Below are 24103 nucleotides of genomic sequence, written 5' to 3'. Positions count from 1 at the left end.
TTGGGTTACCCAACCTTCCTAGGCGGGGAGGTAGTCCAGTCCTTCAGGAAGAGTCGCTGGCTCCCTTCAAGAGCCATCACAGTCCCTTGTATTACATCCCTCTGACGGGTTCCAATAGGACTATTTTTCAAATCTGCCGTATTTACAGAGACAAGACTGGGCTGCTCCGTGCAGCCCAGGACGACTTCAGCCTTTGAGGTAATGGAGACATAATTGAGGAACAACGTGGAATTAGTGTCATAGCAAATGATCTAGGGCCTCAAGTTAATTTCACCCGGTTGTGGTCAGAGTCACTCATCTTGAGTAGCAAGCTGCCACCAGAAAGATTTCTTTTTCGAGCATTTAGGAAATAAAGTTCAAGTGCCCTGCGCTTCCAAGTTGCAGGAGCAGTTTCACGCCTCAGCTTTTTAAAGGTATCATAATGTTATTCCTTGTTTTGCTTCTAGGAAGCAGAAGATTGAGGAAATGACTTGGGCGGGTGCATCAATGCGGCCGAAAAAGACACGGACGCGCTCCCCTGGGACCTGAGCTGGTTCGCAGTCTTCCCAAAGGTGCCAGGCAAGCGTCAGTTCCCCTCAGGCGCTCCAGGTTCAGTGCCTTGTGCCGAGGGTCTCTGGTGCCTTCCTAGACTTCTCGGGACAGTCTGAAGGGGTCAGGAGCGGCGGGACAGCGCGGGAAGAGCAGGCAAGGGGAGACAGCCGGACTGCGCCTCAGTCCTCCGTGCCAAGAACACCGTCGCGGAGGCGCGGCCAGCTTCCCTTGGATCGGACTTTCCGCCCCTAGGGCCGGGCGGCGGAGCTTCAGCCTTGTCCCTTCCCCAGTTTCGGGCGGCCCCCAGAGCTGAGTAAGCCGGGTGGAGGGAGTCTGCAAGGATTTCCTGAGCGCGATGGGCAGGAGGAGGGGCAAGGGCAAGAGGGCGCGGAGCAAAGACCCTGAACCTGCCGGGGCCGCGCTCCCGGGCCCGCGTCGCCAGCACCTCCCCACGCGCGCTCGGCCCCGGGCCACCCGCCCTCGTCGGCCCCCGCCCCTCTCCGTAGCCGCAGGGAAGCGAGCCTGGGAGGAAGAAGAGGGTAGGTGGGGAGGCGGATGAGGGGTGGGGGACCCCTTGACGTCACCAGAAGGAGGTGCCGGGGTAGGAAGTGGGCTGGGGAAAGGTTATAAATCGCCCCCGCCCTCGGCTCCTCTTCATCGAGGTCCGCGGGAGGCTCGGAGCGCGCCAGGCGGACACTCCTCTCGGCTCCTCCCCGGCAGCGGCGGCGGCTCGGAGCGGGCTCCGGGGCTCGGGTGCAGCGGCCAGCGGGCGCCTGGCGGCGAGGATTACCCGGGGAAGTGGTTGTCTCCTGGCTGGAGCCGCGAGACGGGCGCTCAGGGCGCGGGGCCGGCGGCGGCGAACGAGAGGACGGACTCTGGCGGCCGGGTCGTTGGCCGCGGGGAGCGCGGGCACCGGGCGAGCAGGCCGCGTCGCGCTCACCATGGTCAGCTACTGGGACACCGGGGTCCTGCTGTGCGCGCTGCTCAGCTGTCTGATTCTCACAGGTGAGGCGCGGCTGGGGGCCGGGGCCTGAGGCGGGCTGCGATGGGGCGGCCGGAGGGCAGAGCCTCCGAGGCCAGGGCGGGGTGCATGCGGGGAGACGAGGCTGCAGCCCGGAGAAGCTGGCTACGGCGAGAACCTGGGACACTAGTTGCAGCGGGCACGCTTGGGGCCGCTGCGCCCTTTCTCCGAGGGAGCGCCTCGAGGAGTGGCTGACCTGGACCCGCGAGCATCAGCGCTCAGACCGGGTCCGCGCTGGGGCTGTCCGTTTGCGACAGGATCGCTGATCCCTGATCCAGCTGTCGGGTTGGGGTCTCACTGCCGAGGCCCTGGGCACTAGGAGCAGCACGCACCGGGACCTGCCTGGCACCCAGAGCCCACTCCCAGGGGGCCTGGGGCAGATACGCAGGGTCCCCCGGAGCCGGGAGCAGAGGCTCCTGAAAGCCTGCCAGGCTGCCCCGGGCTGGGCTGAGGCCGGGACGTTGGTGATATTGGGCACTGGCCGCGACCTCGCGTCACGAGAGTGTGGGAGGGGAGCCGATTTGGAGGGGACTCGTGCCTGCGGGGAGCAGGAGGATCTCAGGAGAGGGCCAGCGCCGGCATCCCATGACCCGCTTGAGTCCCCGAGCCGGACTGTCCCGGGGAACGCTCGGCGAGCGCCCGCTCCTCCCCGCCGCTCGCGGACCGCGGGGCCCCAGTGCGCTGCGCTCAGCCACCCGGGTGGGGCCTCTGCCGGGAGCAGGCGGGGTGCGCGGTCCAGTCCGTGTCGCCGACATCAGTGACCCTGACCGACAAGGGCAGCCCAGGGCCCAAATACCGTTAACTTACTGACTTACAAGCCTAGCCTTTAAAATCCGAGCGAAGAGAGGGCGAGCGATTTTGACCAAACGATGCGGTTTGAGGAATCGATGAAGTCCGCCCGCCACCTAAGTCAGCCTTCGCTGGGCGTTTGGGAGACGGGCGGTGGAACAGTCAGGGGCTGGGGGTTTTACCAGCAGTTAGACCGCCGCCATTGAGGGGTCAAAGCCCCGAGGAACTTGAGGGTTCGGACTCGCAGTCTCTGCTCAGTGGGGCTGAGTGGCGGAGACTTGTGCCTCGTTCCCCTGGGCGCAGAGAGCCAGATTTCGGAGCGCCTTTCTTTTAAGCATCGTGGAGAAAAGGTAAAATATGAAATAAAATATAGTAATATAAAATAAGTCATTGCAATGATTCCCGGGAAGAAAAGTCAATAGGATGGAGCATAGTACTACAACAACAACAACAACAACAACAACAAAAAGCTTGTTAAACCCAAAAAGCAGTAATAATTAAATATACTTTCTCAGTGGGAAGACTAACTAGACCGTCAGTTTCCAAGTAACAAGTAATAGTTCCAATTAGATTGGAGAAACTACTAAACCCGGAGACAGGGCGAAGTGGTAACTTCTGAGAACTCACTGTAGGTTGGGAAAGGTGCTAACATAACTATATTAAATAAAATGTTGTATTTTCTATTTCACAAATACATTTTTTGTTTTGAAAAGTCACTTGTATTAAAATATAATTGCTTAGAGAATTTAAATACCTCACTCGACTATTATGTAAAGATAAATCTAGGTAAATTACATGAATCTAAAATTACGGAGGGAAAAGTACGTGATTTATTAGATTTTCTGCTTCACATAGTTATATCTTTATTTTGAAAACATGCTGACTTTAGTGAAGCATCGTTTTCTTTGTAATTGGAAGCATCTTAGATCAGTGGAAACTTTACAGAAATGTGAGTGGGATCCTCTTGTGATTTTTCTTAGATTATGGTTTACTTAAATGGGGCAGCAGTTTTGGAACTCTGAATTTCTTTTTTTTTATTTGCACTTTTTTGGGAAGAAAAGACTAACATTGGCAAGCTGAGAACCTCTTTACCTAACAGTTAACAGAACACTCTGTTAGTTCATGTTAGCTCAGTCGGCATCATGGGTGCTCATTGAAAACTCATAGTTTCTCTGTCTGGTTAACAAGCATCTCACAGTAAAACAATCAGCTACCGCCTACTTTACAAACCGCATCAGGGCTTTCATGCTCAACTGAGAGGCTGCATATCTGGGAAGCAATGTCTAGTAAGAAGCCACGGTTCCCCACTGCAGAGTTCTCTCACATCATTATGAACCTGGGTCTGTCTTCCTTCAGGTACTATGTAATCTTTGAATACTTATCAGCTATTAATATTGTGTGTGTGTGCATGCCTGGTGTGCACATGCATTGAGAGGTAAAATAACCAGAGGCTCAGTAATACAAAAAGGTAATGCCTTTCCCCTCTAAAGAGTTTATTTACCTCTTCCAGAGATTCTGGGAAATAAAAAGATGCCAATAATTCAGATACTTTCAAGTCCTCTCTATTGCTCTTTCTCTATAAAGGATACCAGTCCTCTTTCTCCAGCTCTGAGTCTCATTTCTTACTTTTAAGGTATCACAACCTGGATGAAAGCTACAGACCTTTTTCTTTGCCTTCATTTTTCTTGAGTTCTTGAACAGCTAACATTTACAATTTACTATAACTAAGTGGAAATACTGAAATTGTGAATTTTGTGAAGGAAGTCCATATTAATAATATTAAATCAAAGTGCACATGAAAATACCTATTTCAAATTGAATGTAATAAATCTCTTATAATAAAGTTAATTTTTTGTAACAATTTTTGTTGTTTTCTCCAAGGTTTTATGAAGCTGCACTTTTTTTGGTCTAAATTGCATATTCGAAATATTAATTATTTAGGAGCTTTGGCAGCCTACAGTTTTCCAACTGAAGCATCATGTTACAAAGGAACTGTAGGTGACTACTTACTCCAGTTCCTCAAATATTGTTACTTACTATTTAGCACTTTGTTACATTTTTTTAATTTCCCTGTTGGACATTCTATAATAGGCTATCTGGTTTCTTTTCTAACGATCACCAAGTGGGTACTTTGTTTTCGTATGTAAAATGAAGATGTTAGTATAGGTGGTTGATTTCTAAGGCCCTTTTCTGACTCCAAAATTCAATGAATGATTCCAAGAAATGGCCTGAACACCATGTCTGTCTTTCTCTTTTCTCTTCTCCACCTTATTTATGTTTGTATATAGAGTGGATGAGAAACCATATGATGCTGGGGCTGTTAGGATGAACTGGGTTTCCCCTGCTAATCACATTAAACTTTCTTTTTCTTTAGTAGCATGTACCTAAACAGCCAGTCAATTTGGCCTTGAATAGGCTGTTTTGGAAGAGATGGGCTGGTAGAGGATGCCTGAGCCAGCAGTCATCTTTATCTTGGGCTTTTTTCACTAGCAGAATGTATAACTCTATAAAGTAGATGCTCCCTCAAAACTCTAGTTGCATTAACTCTTCTAAGGATAGCAGTCATTTTAAACCCTTATTTATTTCTTGAATTTTTAAAGCTAACACTTATTTGATTAACAAAATGGCTTTATTCTTTTAAAAAAAGTTGCAGATTTTAACAGGATACTAAACCCCTTATTTAAAATTGAGTCTACTTTACGTGACTTTTAAGAAACAAACCAAGTAATTACTTTGTTCTTTCCAAAAATGATCGAGACTTTTCTAAGTCTACTTCAAATTTATTTAATATGGAAGTTGAAAGTGATGTGTTACCAAAAAATGGTTTCATATTGACCAAAATAATGTAATGTCCTCGAGGAAGGTTATGCAGCCTATTGAGATCTACACAGCAGAGTTAATAAGGCTGATATTTGACCTGGCTTGGGCAGTTGGGCAAGACAAGAACAAATAACAGAGTAAGTAGCTTCTGTAGTGCTTTAAACTGATATGTGTATGTGGGTGGGGATAAGAATGGAGAAAAAGTGAGAGAAGCTATCTTGGCACGTGAATGTTAAATGCGAAGCCTGCTGGTGTTAGTAGAGGCCAGGCGTGTCTAATTCTTGGTTTGGATCTCACAGTTAGGGGTGTGTTGGGTATCAAGTAAATATCATCATTTTTCAGTGCATTTGTCATTGCAGGTAGGGGAGGAAGGGCATTTGAAATCATACCAGACTTTTTTTTAAGTAAAAATATATTACTGTGAGTAGTTAAAACTATAGACCATCTGTGGCATTTGGTTTAAGCAATTTGGTAGAACCGAACAGTCCATTCTGCTCCATTGGCCTTCGTTTATAGGAGAGGCTTGTAAGAAATGACAAGATCTCCTGCCAGATGCTTTCCAGGATCACTGGTGGTTCCTCACACTCTTGGGTGCTGTGGAAATTGCATGCTGCTGATTAAATTGCTGGATTTTATACCAGATTGAGGGAGGGGAAGGAAATTGGAGGAATGGGGTATTTGAGGGAGGGCTTGAAAAGAAAGCCTCTGACTTAGCTCACGGGGCTGCAGGGGGGTTCATTAAGGAAACAGTTGCATTGAGTCTGCTGAAGATAGTGGACTAGATTTCCTGCATTGCCGCTGGGGCGGATGTGGGGAGATGTCAAGAATTCCTGGGGATTTCCCATCCGTCTTGGTAAAGCTGGATGCCTGAAAGCTGTTTCTGATTGCTGCGCCTTTCCTCAATTTTGAGCTCTTTGAGGGACTTGATCTTGTCTCACAGATACACACACACGTTGTAAGAGCTAGATGGAACCTCATTGACCCAATCTACTCATGCCAGAGATGAGAAAACCGGCCCAGAGGAGGCCAGTGCTGTTTTTCAAGGTCAACAGCTGGCTAGCGGCAGGCCTAGGAACAGAACCTGATGTTCCTGCTACAGACAACATCTCTTCTTCACTGGTGTATTTCCTCTTCCCCAGACGGAAGACAGATGTTCAAATATTTATTGACTAACATTATTACAGTGCTAAAATTTCTTTCGAAATGACATCTTTTTAATATGAAGTTTTCTTCTATTTTCTTAACGCACATAAGGGGTTTAAACTAAGAATCAAAATGATGGCTGCTTAGTAGCATGCCAAGAGATTTGATGAGAAGATTAACTTTCCTTATGAGCACTTGGTATCCTTTTTCTGAACAGCTGTGGCTTACATACTTGTGGCTTATGGTACTAGCTTTGTCTTTCGCCACTTCTCTCCATACACACACTGGGTTCCAGCTACACAAACTCTACCCTAGTCAAACAAATTACTCCCCCTTCTTCAGAGGCGCCTTCACTTTCATCACTCTGTTCATGCTGCTCGTCTGCCTGCAAGACCTTTTCCCTCCCTCTGTGTCTCCTCCTCTCCTGCTGGCAAGATCCAGCCCAGTAATCACCATCTCTGGGAGCTCCTCCTTGTAGCTCCCAGACAGCACTTGCCATTTCTTCTGCTCTCCTGTAGCCCTGAGGTGTACTCCTCCTTCAGTAATTCTCACTTTGCATTGTTAGGATTTTATGTGTCTGTGTCCTTTCTCTTTGGTAGAGACCCCATGTCTTAGCTGTCCTTAGACCGCTGGCACCTAATATAAAGCCTAGTACAGAGACTCTCGGTAAGTGTTGGAACGAATGAGTAAATGAATGAATATGTAGCCACACTATCATTTCGCAGAAGCAATCTCAGACACAAATTTATTCCATGAGTTTATTCCAGTATAGTAATGTGCTCCTGCCTGTTCATTTGGCCTCATTTACAAGGGATTACTTAAAGTAACTGTTCTCAACAGATAATATTTGTCCTCTTCAGTGAGCGATTGAGATGTATGAGATCAGCTATGATTTTCAACTCTTTGAGAAACTGTCTCATGTCCTCCCCTCCTGTGTGGGCATGATGCTTCACTGGGGCCTGTGAGCCACCAAAGCCAGGCTCTGGTCACTGCAGAAGTCCTGTCTTAGCCTCTGTTGGTGAGGTGCTAAGCACTTCAGCCTTTTCCTGCAGTGTGTTATACAATTTTTAGAGAGAACAGAGTCCTCAAATTTTAGGGTTTGACTTTCTTGCCCTCTCTTAGACTCAAACCCAAGTCCTTGGGTGCTGGGTTGAGATGCATACCTGAATGACAGAGGTCTGGCCACAGTCAGAATCAACTCTGTTTTAATAGGGGCCTTGGTTACAGGACCACACTGGTCTGTTTAACTTCCTCTTTCTTTAGGATGAGGTTTCCTCAACCCTTCATATAAATGGGTTCCTGGCAGGACTACCCTGCTAGGTGCGAGACATGTTCTTAAAAATTGGAATCCCATGGCTTGGGCTCAAGCTGGTGCCTCCCTATCCTCACCCCCATCGCGGCCCACACTGCACATTCCCACATCATACTCCAAAACATGCTTCTCTCTGTGTGCTCCGAGGTCCAGCAACATCAGCATCCCCTGGGAACTTGATGACTCAGAGCCTATACTTTAATAAAATCCCCACGTGGTTTTGTTTGTTTGTTTGTTTTTTCATTAAAAATCGAGAAGCATTGATTTTAGTAAAGGATCCAAAGTCAGTTCTGGTGTCAGGGTCCATTTCCTTTTTTTTTGAGACGGAGTCTTGCTCTGCTGCCCAGGCTGGAGTGCGGTGGTGCAATCCTGGCTCACTGCCACCTCCACCTCCCAGGTTCAAATGATTCTTGTGCCTCAGCCTCCCAAGTAGCTGAGATTACAGGCATGTACCACAATGCTCAGCTAATTTTTTTGTGTTTTTTGTAGAGACAGGGTTTTGCCATATTGGCCAGGCTGGTCTTGAACTCATGGCCTCAAGTGATCCACCCGCCTCGATCTCCCAAAGTGCTGAGATTACAGGCGTGAGCCACCGCGCCTGGTCCCATTTCCTCTTCACTAACACCCTAGTGATGAACTTTGATGTGTGTGACTAAGGGACTAGACCTGGGCCAGCCAGGAACCTCTCTCTTCTGGCTCCCACGTTGGTCTCATGCCACCTTCTGCTGGGACATCTGTGTCCTCCTCCAAAATTCTTTACAAAGTCTTGTACTTGGCTTGGACTTGTAATCAAAGTAAACAGAGGTTGTGGTCTTGAAGAATACCATGGTTAACCAAATCACGGGTGGCGAGATCAAGGTCTTGGAAAATATGGATTTGGTGGAAAATAGTAAAAATGCAATTAAATAGCCAGGTTTTCACCATAAAGTTCTACAAGCCTTTTGCTTTTGAAAGAAAATGACTTGGTGGCAAAAACCAGCAGCGGTAAGTATCCTGCAGAATTTTTGGTTGTCAGGGAGGTGTCATTGTCTCGCTGCATTGTGCCGCTGCCGATCACACATTGCATGTGCCTCTTACTGGCTTGAAATGGAATGTATTTGCACTTAACATTCTTCCTTGTCATCATTGCCAGTCTTGACAAATGCTTTTACGTTTTCACAGATTATCACGGTGCTCACAGGCACTTTTTCTCAGCCTGGTCTTCTATCCTTCTATTTAATGGGTGGAGCACAAATGGATTTCCTCTCAAGCCACCGAACCACCCATGTGGTCTACACAGGCAGAGCTACAACAATTATCAGATTCTTTTGTTAAAAGAGGCCTGAAGTGAACCTAGCATAAATGAAAAGCCTTGGCTGTTATTATACACAAATATAAAACCACTTAAACTCAAGGCCACCTTTAGCAAAACCCTAATTAGGAATTAGTCTGCCAAGTGATGTCTATGAAAGCCTTTGCCTCTCTCTAGGGCCGTGGTCCCCAGCCTGGGCTCTACATTAGAATAATCTGGAGAGCTTTTAAAAATCCTCGGGTCTTGGCTGTACCTCTGACCAATTTAATCATGAGCTCTTGAGAGGGACCTAGGCATAGGTAATTTTAAAGCTCCTGGGTGATTCCAGTGGGCAGCTGAGGTTAAGAACCTCAAATTTCATCACACATTAGAATCACCTGGTGGGCTTGCAAAACTAGCTGGCTGGGCCCCACCCCAGAGTTTCTCATTCAGTAGGCCTGGGATAGGGCCAAGAATTTGCTTTTCTAACAAGTTCCCAGGGGATGCTGTTGTGCCTGGTCCAGAGATCACACTTTGAGAACCTCTGCCCAGGGGCTAGTTTGAGAGGCCTGGCCACATGGGAGGCACCTGCCCAAATGCCAATCTGTAAAAGGCACTAAATCATCACTAGACATACGACAAGGTGGAAGAAACTATTTACGAGAATTCCTGCCAGGAAGAGTATGTGTTAGTAGAGTGTGCAAGAAAGAATACTTAGATCAAATGCCAGGGCATTGAATCAATGAGTCTAGATTAAATTGCCTTCTGAGGAGAGGGGGACTGTTTTGCCGAGTGAGGTACGTACGTTAGGGGCAGAAGTGAATTGCTGGTCTAGACTAACAATAGTCCTCCTTCTCTGCCTTATGCTTCTGCCTTATGCTGTGGAGTGCTCAGTCTTTTCTCTATGTAAATATTGGCAAACACCATACTATTGGCCTGTCCCGGGCACCCACATGCCTTGGTCCAGCCCTGGTTTCCTCCAGTATGCCTGCAAAATTTCCTCTCCATCCGGGCCTCCGTATCTGCGTTTCCTGCGCTGGGATCAGTATGGCTCCCACTTGGGTGGCTGAATTCTCCCTGTTGGGGCAGGGTGGCCTCCTAACTTTCATGATGTGCCAGGGTTCTGTCCCCACTGTTGTGAAAAGCTACTGCTGGTTGGAGACAGAGCTGGCCTCCCATCGTGAGAAACCACGGTCCTGGGAACACTTCTTGTGAAACACCAAGAATTCAAACTGCTTCCCCCTTCCTGGGGTATCCAGGGTAACCCGTACAACATTTAATTCTTAATATTGCGTGAGCTCCACTTTGGTGCTTTTATTTTCAAATACAGAAAGAGCATACACTTGAACTACCACACAGTCACTGTTTCTACAAGGCTGAGGCACAATAGCCATTTGGATCTGCCATCTATTTCTACATAACGAGATGTGCCAAAACTTAGTCACCCAACACAACAATGCATTATGCTTCATGATTCTTCTAGACCTTTGGGCTAGGCTCAGCTGAGTAGTTTCCCTTCGGGTCTCACCTGGGTTTCTCATGCATCTATAGTCCTTGGCATTTCCACTGGGTCCTTGGTGCTGGGCCTCCCTCTTCATGAGATCTTTCCTCATTCAGTAGCCTGGCCGGGGCTTCCTTTCCGTGGGGGCAGCGGTGTTGCAAGAGTGTGATGGTGGAAGCTGCAAGGCATATTGAGGCTTAGGCTTTGGAACGCCTACAACACCGCTCTACCACATTCTATTGGTCAAAGCAAGCCCAGCTCAGATGCGAGGGGTGGGAAGCAGATGCCTCTCTGCGTGGAGAGGAGCACAGCCTCACAATGGACCACACCACTGTGTAACACTTCATGTTTGCTTTTCAGACTAGCTATTAAGCTGGAGTTTGGCCAAGAAAATACAGTAAATAACTTATTATAGTAAATAACAATAAATACTACATAATGTCTTGACCCTTCTAAACAGTATCTGGGAGTAAAAATAAATAAATAAATAAATAAAAAATAAAACAGGCCCCAGAGAAGAGCTTTCTATTCTTAATTCAAATTTTGTTTTGAGTACCTGACAGGCATGCTGGGCAGCAGCCTCTGATGACTAACATGACACCAGCAAGGGAGGACAGCTGACCCCAAGATTCTGAGTGCAGGCAGCTCTGCAGCTTCTTGGGGCTCTTATCATAGAGGCCCTGATTTAGCACCTTTTTCTGGAGGTGCCGAGACTGCAGGGAAAGACATGCTTTGGGGAAGGGAGAAAGGAGGCAACCAAACCCTACGGACTATACAATCAATATATGTAATTGATTTACATATATTTTTTATTTCAATTATATATTTATTAGGCATTTAAATATTACAGACAAATATTTCTTTTTTTTATACTTTAAGTTTTAGGGTACATGTGCACAACATGCAGGTTAGTTAACATATGTATACATGTGCCATGTTGGTGTGCTGCACCCATTAACTCGTCATTTAACATTAGGTATATCTCCTAATGCTATCCCTCCCCCCTCCCCCCACACCACAACAGGATTTACATATATTATTTTACTCAGTCCCGAGAGGTACGGTCCTCTTAACCACGCAAAAACTGATGCTTAGGTAAATTAAATACTTTCCCTAAGATCACAGAAGTGGTAAGTAAACTTGGAATTATTTGAATCTGAGTCTATCAGACTTGCAAACCCGACATTTAGGGATCCTCCTACCATGCCTTCGAGCCTAAATGAAAAGAGGAGAAGGAAAAAGCATCAAGGGGACTGTGCTAGTCTTTCCCTCCTTCTGTCCTTGGAGTTTGGCCATCTCCAAAGAATGTGAGAAGCCACTGCTACTCCAGCTTAAAGTGGCCTTGGGAGATTCCACTGCTGTATGTGGCAGACACTGTTCACATCTCCAATAAGACAGAATTTTAATCATGTGAGTTTTCTTATCGTAGGCATTCAAGGACCTCCCAAAAAACTTAGTCAGAAAAGGAGCCCCAAAGCCATCAAGGACATGATTTTATGTGGGCTTCCAAACTGCTCTCCTAGATATGGCTTTAAACCAGTTCAGATGACAAACAACAGCATGAGGCCAGCACTTTATTCTACAAAAGCTCATATCAGGCAGGTCCTAGGAAAAAGCTGGGACTGCCCTCTCACAGATGGTTTCCAGGAATCCAACGTGGGCTCCTCTGCACCTTTCAGATTCCAGAAAGCTCACAGCTTTTCCAGAATGAAACTAAAATACCTCACAGAACGACCTGGAAGTGTGTTTGACCCTGAAGGCAGATGCTACATGAATTGGATAGGGGAGGACATTAACTGTCCCCCAGGGAAGGGAAAAAAATGTGAACATCTCAGCACAGGGCACTTTCTGTGTTAACTCAATCAAGTCTCTTCCTAGCCACCTACTGTGCACACCTGTAACTTTGTTTTATGGATTGAAGCCCCAAGGCTGAGGAAACCCTGCTGACTTGCTGAGGGCCATCCATTTATGGAACAGCCAAGCCAAGATTCAAACCTAGGTCTTTTTAATTTTGAAATCGGGGACTCTTTCCACCAACATTTACTCAAAATATCTTGAATGATTAAATCTAGGAATTAAAGAAAAAAGGCAAGAGTTTTGTTTTCAGGGTTTAGAATAAAAAACTGTCATATTTGTGAGAAAAGACAACCATCCGAGAGCCTTTTTCTTAAACAAGTTACTGTCAGTCACTTTGATTTCCCTGTTTGATTGGCAGTCCTTGTACAGTGAGCAACACGGGGAGCATTTCTTTAAGCCCCGTAGCTCCTGCGTCTCTCCCTCCTGCTTAGATCATTCCTTTAACGTAGACCTGCAAGAAGTCAAGAAGGAGAAAATAGTGTTTTCCTTCTTCTTTCTTGACCTGTTACTCGGAGAAGGACACTTTTTCAACCAGAATACTGTCATGATACCAGAATCTGAGAAAAATCCTATCCTGCCACCTATTGAGGAGTTTTATCTTTCACTCCAAAGAAAAAGCTGGAATGTTTGGTCAAATGGATACATGCTTTAGATGGTAATTATACGGAATGGTGTATATACTATGTAAAAATATGCATGGTGTCTATGTATGTAAAAATCCACTGTTGGATTTTTATGATTGTTTTCTTTCTCTAAGTTGGCATTAGAGAAACCAAAAATGTATGTAAACAGATGGGGAGGCAGGGATATGCTAGAGAGGATTACAAACAAACAGTTTTAAAAGGCAGTGTAAACTCTGGCAACAACACTGCATCTATGATTAATGGTATTGTTTTCTTTTTGGAAAACATTGTTTAACTCTCTTTTTCCACTTAATGTCTCCTGCTAGGTCAGATTTTTGTTCACTGCTGTTCTTTGAAAATTTTTATGGCTTCAGAATCCTCTCCATAAGGACTTCTGGTAGAACTAGAGAAAAATATATGTGTGGAAATAGAGTAATTGCAGTGCCCTGGAATGGACTTTGAGTACCTGTACCTTCTTGAGGGTTAGGAAATATTTGACACACATTGTTGATGTACAAGCTAAAAGTGGTTCAGCCACTCAAGCTCCCATCCCATCCTCTGTCTTCAAAACTGGCCAATGAAAAATACCCTATCAAAGTATTCACTACGCAAAGTCACTTAGAAGGCAAATGGGAAATTCAGGAAACTAACAGGAATGAATTTTCAGGAATTTCTACTTCACTTTAGCCTTTTGAGACTGACATTAAACTTAGTGGTTCTATATCCAGATTATCTTTTCTTAGAGGGAGTAAAATCCTAAAATGTAGAAATAAAGTTTGCTTGGTTGTTGTTATTTCTTAAATGCACTTTGTAGTCCAAACCGATGGGCATGGAATTGCCTTGCTGGAGTAATTCATTCACCATTTTGGGATAATGTTAAATACAAACTTAGGAGGGGAGGTTTAAGAAATATTCCTCTTCCAATGATTTGGAGGGCTGTATTTTCTTTTCTTTTTTTTTTTTTCTTTTTCTTTCTTTATTATTTTTTATTTATTTATTGTTTTTGAGACAGAGTTTTACTTTTGTTGTCCAGGCTTTTTTTTGAGATGGAGTTTCACTTTTGTTGTCCAGGCTGGAGTGATCTCGGCTCACTGCAATCTCCAGCTCCTGGGTTCAAGCAATTCTCCTGCCTCAGCCTCCTGAATAGCTGGGATTACAGGCATGCACCGCCACGCTCGGCTAATATTGTATTTTTAGTAGAGACGGGATTTCTTCATGTTGGTCAGGCCGGTCTCAAACTCCCACCCGCCTTGGCCTCCCAGAGTGTTGGGATTACAGGCGTGAGCCACCACACCCGGCGAGGGCTGTATTTTCTCCCACAACTGCATGAGGAAAAACATGAGCCATATTAAATTTAATTCTCCTGATCCCGATTTTATAGCCAGTCATTATTCTAGATTCATGCCCTATTTCCAAGCTGAGTTCAGGAATGTGTAGAAGATTTTTATTTTATAACATTTTAATACATTCATTTAAAGATGCTCAAGGGGTTATCATCAAGTAATCCATTATATTTTATTTTGAGGTGTAGATATGGTTGTATTCATTGTGTTACATGTTTATCATTGAATAAGTGTTCTTATTTTGTGAATTTAACTGAGTTTTACTGAGATAAATCACTTATGTTGGTGAAGAATGTGTGACTTCCTGTATTAAAGGGTGTGTTCCTTAAAGACATAGTGTACATAGTTTGCAGGAGATCTCTATTTGTTGACTTAGATTATCTTCCATATTTCTTAGTATTCACCTATTCTACTTCTAAATGACAGCCCCTAAGAGGCCAGCTTAGAGCTGAAAGACCTTCAAGAGGAAGGAATGTTTCTGACCCATCTTTGCAATTGTGAATCCAGTACAGTGCCCGGCACATAATGGTCACTCAATAAATACTGGCTGAACTGACTGAAATCATATCCTGAGCCATTTCTCTGGGTCTGAGGCCCTTCTAGGAGTCATGGTTCCTCATTGGTTCACCTTCTAAATACGTGTGTGTGTGTGTGTGTGTGTGTGTGTGTGTGTGTGTGTATAAGCGGAGGAGGTTAGGAGAAATATGGCCAGGAGCTGGCAACAATTGTCCCAATACACAGGCGATATTCTGTTCCTTCCATTTGGGTTATCCTCTAGGTCCAGGGACCATTTTCTCATTTTTGGCTAAGCTGGCCATGTTCTCCTGACTCGACTGTAGACTCAGGATTGAGAATGAGGATCTACACTGCCCATCTTCTAGAGAATTGCTTGCCAGGAGATATTTTCCTTGAGATGAGCCTTCCTGCTGGGAGACTGTTAACTGGCTTAGGTTCCCAAACAGCACAGAAGATGGTTGATTGGAACCTTTAATTTCTAGGTACACCAACAGAGCCCGAGTCACTAGGTAATGTTACTATTGCTGCCATTGTTTTGTCACCTGGAATGAGAACATTTTGGTTGAAAATTATTTCCTCTTGGCTCTGGGTCATGTGTGGTACTGGCTAGGTGAACTGCCAAAAGGAAGGACACGTTAAGAACATGAAGTCCTGGCTAACGCATCACATCTGACAGTCCTCATTCATTCCCTCATTGCCGAGTCTCCACCCCGGTCGTCTTCCGTGGTGCTCTGTTTCAACAAGCACAACGTGACCTGGGTATGTATCTAAAGTATGATTACTTGTGGCTTTTTTCCTAGTGGCAGGTGAAGTCAGGTAGACCCCAGACAAAAAATATGCGAACCAGAGCATTGAAAGAAGATGATAGAGCTTTCTCCTCCCAGCACAGAGGCCGAGGAAAACAAGAGTTCTAAGAAACAAGGAAATGTATGTGAAACTGTTAGAAGAAAACACTTGTTTAAAAGGAAAGATGAAGCTTAGAGGGTGGAAAGATGTGGAAGTCTTTGAAGGAGAAAGAGACCCTGCTATTTCTTTTAGCAAATACACATTGATTCTTCAGGTCTCACCTCCAACTTTATTCTAATAGAAGACTCTCACTCCCTGGGCTGAGTGAGGTACCTCCACACCTGGCACTTCCCCATGATAACACACAAATATAATGTAATTTTCTATTTCTTTAAGCAGAAATTATTTTTATGCATCATTACATATATATCTATATATACTTATTTATCTGTTGTCCATGCTAAGCTATAAACACTGTAAAGGAAGCAACCTCGTTTGTCTTGTTTATTGTTGTATCTCTATCGGTATACGTTCAAAAAATTAAATGAAAGAATAAATGTTGAGGTTAAAGATGGCAAAATAAACAAGGTAAGGGAGTGAGAGAAAGGGGTCATATAGAGAATGTAGTGAGGGGAAAAACCAGGATTGGTGGCAGTAAAAGAGAGATAAGAAGCATAGCTAAATGAGGATGGAGTTCCCAGACTCCTGGAATTGCACCTAAGAGTCCAACCCTTAACTCAGTTCATCAGTCTCATCCAAAGGAGGTGGTGGCTTAATTTCATGGGAGCAGCTTCGGCATTGGGCACCTTACTACCTCTCCACAGAGCTGTTCCTTTTGGTTTTATGTAACTTCTACTTTGGTTTTGGTTTTGTCCTGCAGAATGAGCTGATTCATAAGTTATTTTAAAGCTGTTGGGTTGGTGGCCAACTGATAACAGAAATTGTTGTTTTTCTTCTATCAGAGATATAATGTCTTGGATGATATTTTTAAAAAAGCTAATTTCTAGAAATAAAGTTCTAGATAGAGTAATGAAGGTGTATGGGTATATATCCCCTGAGAATGAAAACCAGCATTCCCCATGCATTGAATACAAACAACGCTAAAGTCTTCTATGGGTATTTGTAAGGAAGGCCTTAATATCACATGCCGAAATGAGTGAAAAACATTCGGTAAATTATTTCTTTTAAAAATTCAGATACTGCTGGTGAAAATGTACTGCTTTTAATGGATTACTTTTCCTTCCAGAACTTTGACTCTCAGCAAAACTTGTATAACATGAATTCCATCTAAGATAAGATTTTTTTAAGTTTTTGAAATCTTAGGAAAGCACAGCTCTTACAAATACTTACTACGTGAAGGATATCTTAAGAAAATGTGAAATTAGAAAAACCCAGAATAAAAAATAACAGTTTAATCAACATGTCCACCCCATTTTCGAAGCATGATTAATCTCCAAAATATGTGTAATGAAAGGCAATTATATTTCAAATTGTTTAACTTTGAAGGAAACTGATTTTGACAATAGAAAACACAATCATCAAGAACGTGTTTAATGAGTCTTAGAAATTTGCTAATGTAGCTTTCAAAAACTCAATTCCCCTATGATGGATAACTTTATTGCACACTCTTGGCCATTTAAATCTCAAAGGTCAGAGGGTTTGTATATATTATTGGTTGCAAAGATAGAGATCTTCTCAACTTTCCTGTTAGTGGGTGAATTTAAAGAATACCCTTTATGAACAGTCTAAAGGACTCCAGAAAGATGTTTTCTATATAATTTGGACTTCATAAACTGTATCAAAGTAAGCTGAAAATTAACATCAGAACTTTATCACATTCGGCCTTCCAATCTCATTTCATCTCTCCTCCATTTTTATATACAAAGCAAATGGTATTCTGTCATTATTTGTAATAGATTCTGAAGCTGAAAGTCTGCATGAGGAGAATAGATAAGGCTTTGTATTGCTATAATAACATTTTTGGCTTTTCTGGCATGAACAGCTACAGTGCTAAGGTGCACACTTGTCTGTCTGCCTGTTTGCCAGCCTTTCTTCTTCATTTTATTATACAAAAATGTGAAGGCACTATTTGGGAATCAAAATAGAAACTGGAGCAATATGCATTTTATGGTAGTTTAACAGCATCACATTACAGCTCCATGACATATTCATTTTTTTTCCAGAAGGAACTGTGTGTGGATCTGAAGATTATGTCACATGACAGGTTATAAGACGTAGCTGAATAAAATTTAAAAGTTCCAATTCCCACTTTTATACTTAAACTGTTACATGGCAAGCTCCTATACGGAATTGATAAAATATCTCCCAGATCTTTTCTGTGAGACTTTCCTTCGAAGGGAACCCACAGGGATCCACATAAATGACAAATCCATAACATTGAAACATGCTGTCATCATCTCTATAGATGCCTGGAACTTTGACACTGAACAGTAATGAAAGCAGAGTATTTGGTAAAATATCTGGACATAGACCAAACTGTAATCCTGATGCTATGTAAAACAGAAAACTTTCCATTTTAGATGGCGAGTCACATGCATTCCATGCTATGCTTCCAAACTGGTAATTGTTTATTTAAAGAGAACATGGAGGATGCCTTTGGCAGAACTGAAATTTGCAATCCTAAATAATTTAGAGATTAGAAATCTAAAGTTAAGGCAGTTCAAGCATGTTATTAGTACTACTAGTCTTAATAATACAACTCTGTGCAGATGCTCTTGCAGCTAAAAGCATTTTGTCACTGATCAGATACTATGATTCTAAAGAGGATGCACAAATTGATAAAAAATTAACAAATTAATTTAAAAATTCAGTTACTTTCATTAAGCCACCTGTATATTTAGTCTCACATACATTGAGTGTGTTTATTGAAATGGCACCTCCACTGAGCAATCAGTTATCATGTCTCTTCCAAGTGTTCACAATCTGAAAATGTGTATATTTCAGCCTGAAACAACTTCTGAGTAGCATAACACTACTGGCAATTATGATCCATTCTATAAGGCGTGACGTCAGAGCTCAGTTTCCTTGCAGACCTCTGAACAGTGACATTGGATAAGAACATAAGCCCGTGGGGAGTATGCTTCAAATGTAACAAGTGTCCTGCCACTGATAGAGAAAACAGAGATGTGTCCAAGCCCTTTCTAACAGACAAAACGTTCCTGTATGCATTTTTAGGGTGTAAAGAGTGTTTTCTCTGTTCGTGGCCCTTTGCATAACCAGACGAAGGTCTACCAGACTTCTCTACCGAGTATTTTACGAGTTATGTCTCGTGCCCTGTCAACCAGATCTTGACCTTTGCCCTAGGCAGCTCAGATAACTTTCATGACATCGTATGGTAAACTGAAATGACATATTGTTAGACAGCTCTATGGAGGTGGTTTTTGAACTCATTTAATAACAGACCAGCGGTGTAGGAGTAGAGCAGTTTTTGGGAAAAGGTAACTCCTTGGTCAGCAGGAGATTTCTCCCAAACCAACCTTAATTAACTCTGATGTCACATGAAAAGGAGTTGTGCATGGCTATAGGTCATTGGAAGGGTAGGTCCCTGATGGTAGCCTGGTGACAGGTCTAATGATCAATGAATGTGCCCTGTTAAACTGTGACCCTCAAAGAAGGCAGTGTCAAGTAAAAAGCTCAGAGAGGCACGCGGAAGACATGTTTCCCTCATAAACATTGACAGTAGGAATGTTGACGTTATTAGAGCATTTTTTCCTGGTAAACATTTTAAACCACACAGATTTTTTTCCGTGTAAATAACTTTTCTGAAGCTTAAGGAAAAATGAGTAAAGTCAATGACCCATGTATGGATGGGATGAAAACTGTCCAAGTTCTGATGATTTTAGACTTTGGCCACTTCAGTGGCTAACAGTATGATGTCCTTTGTGCCAAGAGCTACAAAACCTATCTATGAGTTTCATTGACAGACAATTAAAATATGAATTGTAAGACAGCCTTAAAATGAACAAACCAGAGCAGAATTATTGAAATGAACATAATTGCGGAGAAGTGCCAATTCCAGTTGCTGGTGTTAAACGTTTAGGTAATTTCTTGATTTATTTTTTGACACCTGGATTCAAGACATAAATGCTATATACATGACTATTTTGAATTTTCTATTCAGACTTTGAGATCAGAGACTTCACATATTGAATCTAATAGTTTGAGGATTACTTAGAATGGCAAAACCTCTAAAGCAAGAAATCAGTGTGGTAAAATAGTGCGTTTAATATACTATAAAGATTTAAAGGAAAAAGCAGGTTCCTAGGATTAGAAACTTTCTACAAACTAAATATAATGTTGCTGGACAGCAGCTGCCTAAACATTCAGTCATATTGTGGACCTTAAAGACCAATAACACAATTACTCTAAAATAAAATATTACATATTTGTAAAGTTGCCCATGTAAAAGTCACAAATAATCTTATCTGCATAAGGGATTAGTCCGCAGTGAGTCACAGCTTCATACTCTTGCCACATTCAAGTCAATTTCGAAATCCCCGCCTAGAAAGAGCTTTCCCTAAGCCTAAGCTGAATGAAAAATGTAATTAAAGCACACACCAAAAACCTCTTCTAGTTCTACATCAACCTCCCCACCACCACTCAAACAAACTTGACGTTCTCATGGAGAGAAAAGTGTATGCATGCGTGTCAGCAAGCATGTGTGTGTGTGCATGTGTGTGTGTGTGCATGTGTGTGTGTGTATTTATGTGCACATTCTTTCATTTCTTTACATTCTTTCTTGATTTAAGGCCAATTGTTTTGGAAGACAAACCTGACATTTTAAAAATTAGTATCATTGCTGACTGGGACTGAAAAAATATGCTTTCAGTTCATACAAATCCCCATGGCTTTCACATCTTCTATTTAGTCTGTTGGTGGATGGAATATGAACTCTCTGGCCTTTCTCCATCATTCTGGAAGTGAGAGGAGATGGGACATTATAATGCTCTTCATCAAAGCATGGTCCCTGTCAGCATAGCTGGTAGTGTAGTCTCCATTTAATGTGGTTATTTTAATCTAGGCATTCACTTATAATGCCCACTTCATATTATCTGATAAATACTTGGATAGAGATATGACACAGAGGTTAAGAACTAAGAGTTAGTTAACTTTTTTTTTATTAAGTTTCAGAGCCCTATAAGAATAAGCATCGCAAATAAAAATGTTGGTAGCTTCCGGAAATTTGCAATTGCATTCTTAACCCTTCTCCCACCCTTGCCACCAACCACAAAGATTCTATGAGATTTAGTCTATGAGATTTCGGCCTTTAATAAGCTACATCTTAAGGAAAGAATATTTTCTCTTATTGTGAATTATGTTTAATTAACCTCGAACAACCTTTGTAAAAGGCTCATGATCTTAAATTCAAATTTTAGAAACATGATACTTAGGGGATCTCTATTTAGATAAAGAGGCCATTTATCATTCAGGATTATGTACTACTGAAAACACAGTATGCAAAATCAAAGACAGATGCATTTCATTTCAAATAAACGGAATATACAGAGCTTTAAGTTAAAAACAAATAAATTAGAAATAAAAAATTGATATAAAAGGAAACACCAGATTTATTCAGAGTCCTAGTGACATAATTTGTTAAAAATTTCCATTTAAATAGGGAAAATTCAAAATATGCAATTAGGAGTGATTTAAAACTAACACTAAATTAAATTGAAAAGATTGTAATGGGGGAGGGAACAGCAAGTTTTTTGCAACATGTTTGTAAACTTCTACTATTAGGTAGTGATGTTACAGAACATTAAGGGAAAATTAGGTCTCTAAAATCAGCCTTCTAAAGTTTTAAGCTGGAAAAACAACTAGTGTAAAATCTCACACTGATGGGGTAATATGTGGCAACAAATTTCAAAATAACTGGATATTCTAGGCCTTCAACATAACTCTGTGATTACTTTAGTCATAAGTTGCTGGGTTTTTAAAAATAGCAGCTTTATTGAGGTAAAGCTCACATACTATAGGAGACCAGAATATGACACCCCAAAATATGACTGTAAGAGACAAGAATATTAAAGTATATAATTCAGTGGTTTTTGGTCCATTCAAGAGTTGTGCAACCATCACCATTAATCTAATTTTAGAACATTTTCATCACCCCCAAAAGAAACCCCATACTGATTATCAGTCACTCTCCATCCCCCTCCCCCCAAGCCCTGGCAACCACTAATCTACCTTCCTGTCTCCAGGATTTGCCTGTTCTGAACATTTCATATAAATGGAATCATACAATATGTGGCCATTTGTGACTGGCTTCTTTTACTTAGCACAATGATTTGTGGGGTTTGTGTGTGTGTGTGTGTGTGTGTGTGTGTGTCTGTGGTTGTTTTGTTTTGTTTTTGAGACAGAGTTTCTGTCGCCCAGGCTGGAGTGCAGTGGTGCAATCTCGGCTCACTGAAATCTCCTCCTCCAGGTTCAAGTGATTCTCATGCCTCAGCCTCCCAGGTAGCTGGGATTACAGGTGCATGCCACCACACCTGGCTAATTTTTGTATTTTTAGTAAAGACAGGATTTCACCATGTTGTTCAAACTGGTCTCAAACTCCTGACCTCAGGTGATACAGCTGCCTCAGCCTCCTAAAATGCTGGGATTACAGGCATGAGCCACCATGCCCGGCCTGTTTTTGTTTTTTAACAATAAAACTAGAGGAATTTATTTTCTCATAATTCTGGAAGCTGGAAGCTTGAGATCAAGGAGATCAAGGTGCTGGCAGGTCTGGTTTCTCCTGAGGCATCTCTCTGTGGCTTGCAAATAGCTGCTTTCTCCTTGTGTACTTACATGACGTTTTCTCTGTGGGCCAGCATAATGTTTTCAAGATCATCTATGTGGCAGCACATATCAGCATTCCTTTTTATTGCCAAATAATACCACATTGTAAGGATCTGCCATATTTTATTTACCCATTCATCAGTTGACGGACATTGGGTTCTTTCCTTCTTTCTTTCTTTCTTTTTTTTCTTTCTCTCTCTCTCTCTCTTTCTTTCTTTCTTTTGAGACGTAGTCTTGCTCTGTCACCCAGGCTGGAGTGCAGTTGCGCAGTCTTGGCTCACTGCACTCTCCACCTCCCGGGTTTAAGCCATTCTCCTGCCTCAGCCTCCCAAGTAGCTGGGACTACAGGCACGCACCACCATGCCTGGCTAATTTTTGTATTTTTAGTAGAGACAGGGTTTCACCATGTTGGCCAGGCTGGTCTCGAACTCCTGACCTCAGGTGATCCACCCTCCTCAGCCTCCCAAAGTGCTGGGGTTACAGGCGTGAGCCACTGCCCTGGGCCCGGGTTGTTTCTTTTTGGCTGTTATAGGTAATACTGCTGTGGACATTTGTGTGTAAGTTTTTATGTGGACGGATGTTTTCATCTGTCTTGGGTAGATACCTAGGAGTGCAATTGCTGAGTCATGTGTTTAAATTATGATCAACTCTTATGTTTAACCATCGAGGAATTGCCATACTGTTTGCCAAAGTGGGTTGCACCATTTAAAAGTCCTACCTGCAATGTAAGAGGGTTCCAGTTTCTCCACATTCTCACCAACACTTGTTCTTATCTCTTTTTTATTTAAGCTTTCCCAGTCGGCATGAAGTGGTGTCTCCCTGTGTTTTTTATTTGCATGTTCCTGATGAATAATGATGTCCTTTATCTTTTCATGGGCTTATTGGTCATTTATATATCTTCTTTGGGAAGGTGTCTATTCAGAGCCTTGGTTGATCTTTAAAATTGGGCTGTTGTCTTTTTACTAACCATAAGTATTTCTAAAATGTGATTTCTAACTTATACATTGTTATCAATTACTGTGATCCCAGGATCAGAATTTTTAGCTGGAAAGGATCCTAAAAACCGAACCCTAATCTCCTGTGTTGACAGATGAAGAATCGGAGGCTTAATGTGGCCCGCCCATGGCCACAACAGAACTCGCAAATGGCAGAGCTAGGGAGATTAATGACTCATAATAAAAAATGGAAAAACACAGATGTTTCATGAATTATATTCAAATAAAGCTCCTTTCTTACAGAGCATAACCCTAAGACTTCAACAGAATAAGGGGCACCAAGGTGGCATCTGGTGGGAGAGAAACCAGGGGATTTGTCCTGAAGTTGGGTTCGACCAGCTAGAACACTGTTTATTTAGATTAGTAAAAATAGCAGTTTTCTAAACATACTCTTAGTCAGACTTTACAGACTTTACATTGAGAGTCTTGAGTTTTACAAGTGACCTCAAGGCTGTCTGGTTCATAATGACCTCCAGTGGGAGTTGGCTCTTTTAGTATCCATCATGGCAGCTTTGAAGAGCATTTGAAGAAAGAGCCTCAATCATCTGGGCTTTGGATTTAGTTGCAAAATAAAGCCATCATTTACTTGGATATGTATTCACTCTTCCCAATGAAGTCAAAGAAAACATTCCATTTTGCCTAATGAAACTAAGGTGGGGAATTAGGGGTGGCATTTTAGAACACTCTACGTACAGGCTTTCTATGTGAGGTCTAGCATGTGGGAAAGGAGAGAAGGGATTTGTGTCAAAGAGTCATAAAGTTCTGTTCCACCTGCCAGATAATACAGAACAGAAA

At 42.8% G+C, this 24103-nt stretch overlaps 1 protein-coding gene across 11 annotated transcripts in view; it reads left to right on the top strand.

Annotated features, from left to right (window-relative positions):
- Positions 1-567: 567 nt before the first annotated feature.
- The window catches only part of FLT1 (fms related receptor tyrosine kinase 1), a 195012-nt gene continuing 171476 nt past the window's right edge, over positions 568-24103 (top strand). For 10 of the 11 annotated variants that reach the window (XR_010150625.1, XR_010150626.1, XM_009426791.4 and 7 more), the window contains exon 1: positions 568-1536. Coding sequence is in view for 9 of the 11 variants with exons in the window: in XM_009426791.4 (XP_009425066.1) it covers positions 1473-1536 (64 nt within the window). In the remaining 2 variants the exon portion in view is untranslated. The remainder of the gene's footprint in view (positions 1537-24103) is intronic. The other variant, XM_009426799.5, reaches the window with a different exon arrangement.

This window comes from Pan troglodytes, chromosome 14 (genome assembly GCF_028858775.2).
Source record: "Pan troglodytes isolate AG18354 chromosome 14, NHGRI_mPanTro3-v2.0_pri, whole genome shotgun sequence".
Taxonomy (NCBI): Eukaryota; Metazoa; Chordata; class Mammalia; order Primates; family Hominidae; genus Pan; species Pan troglodytes.
Note: the sequence above shows the minus strand (reverse complement) of the source record. Positions and strands in the feature narration are given on the sequence as shown.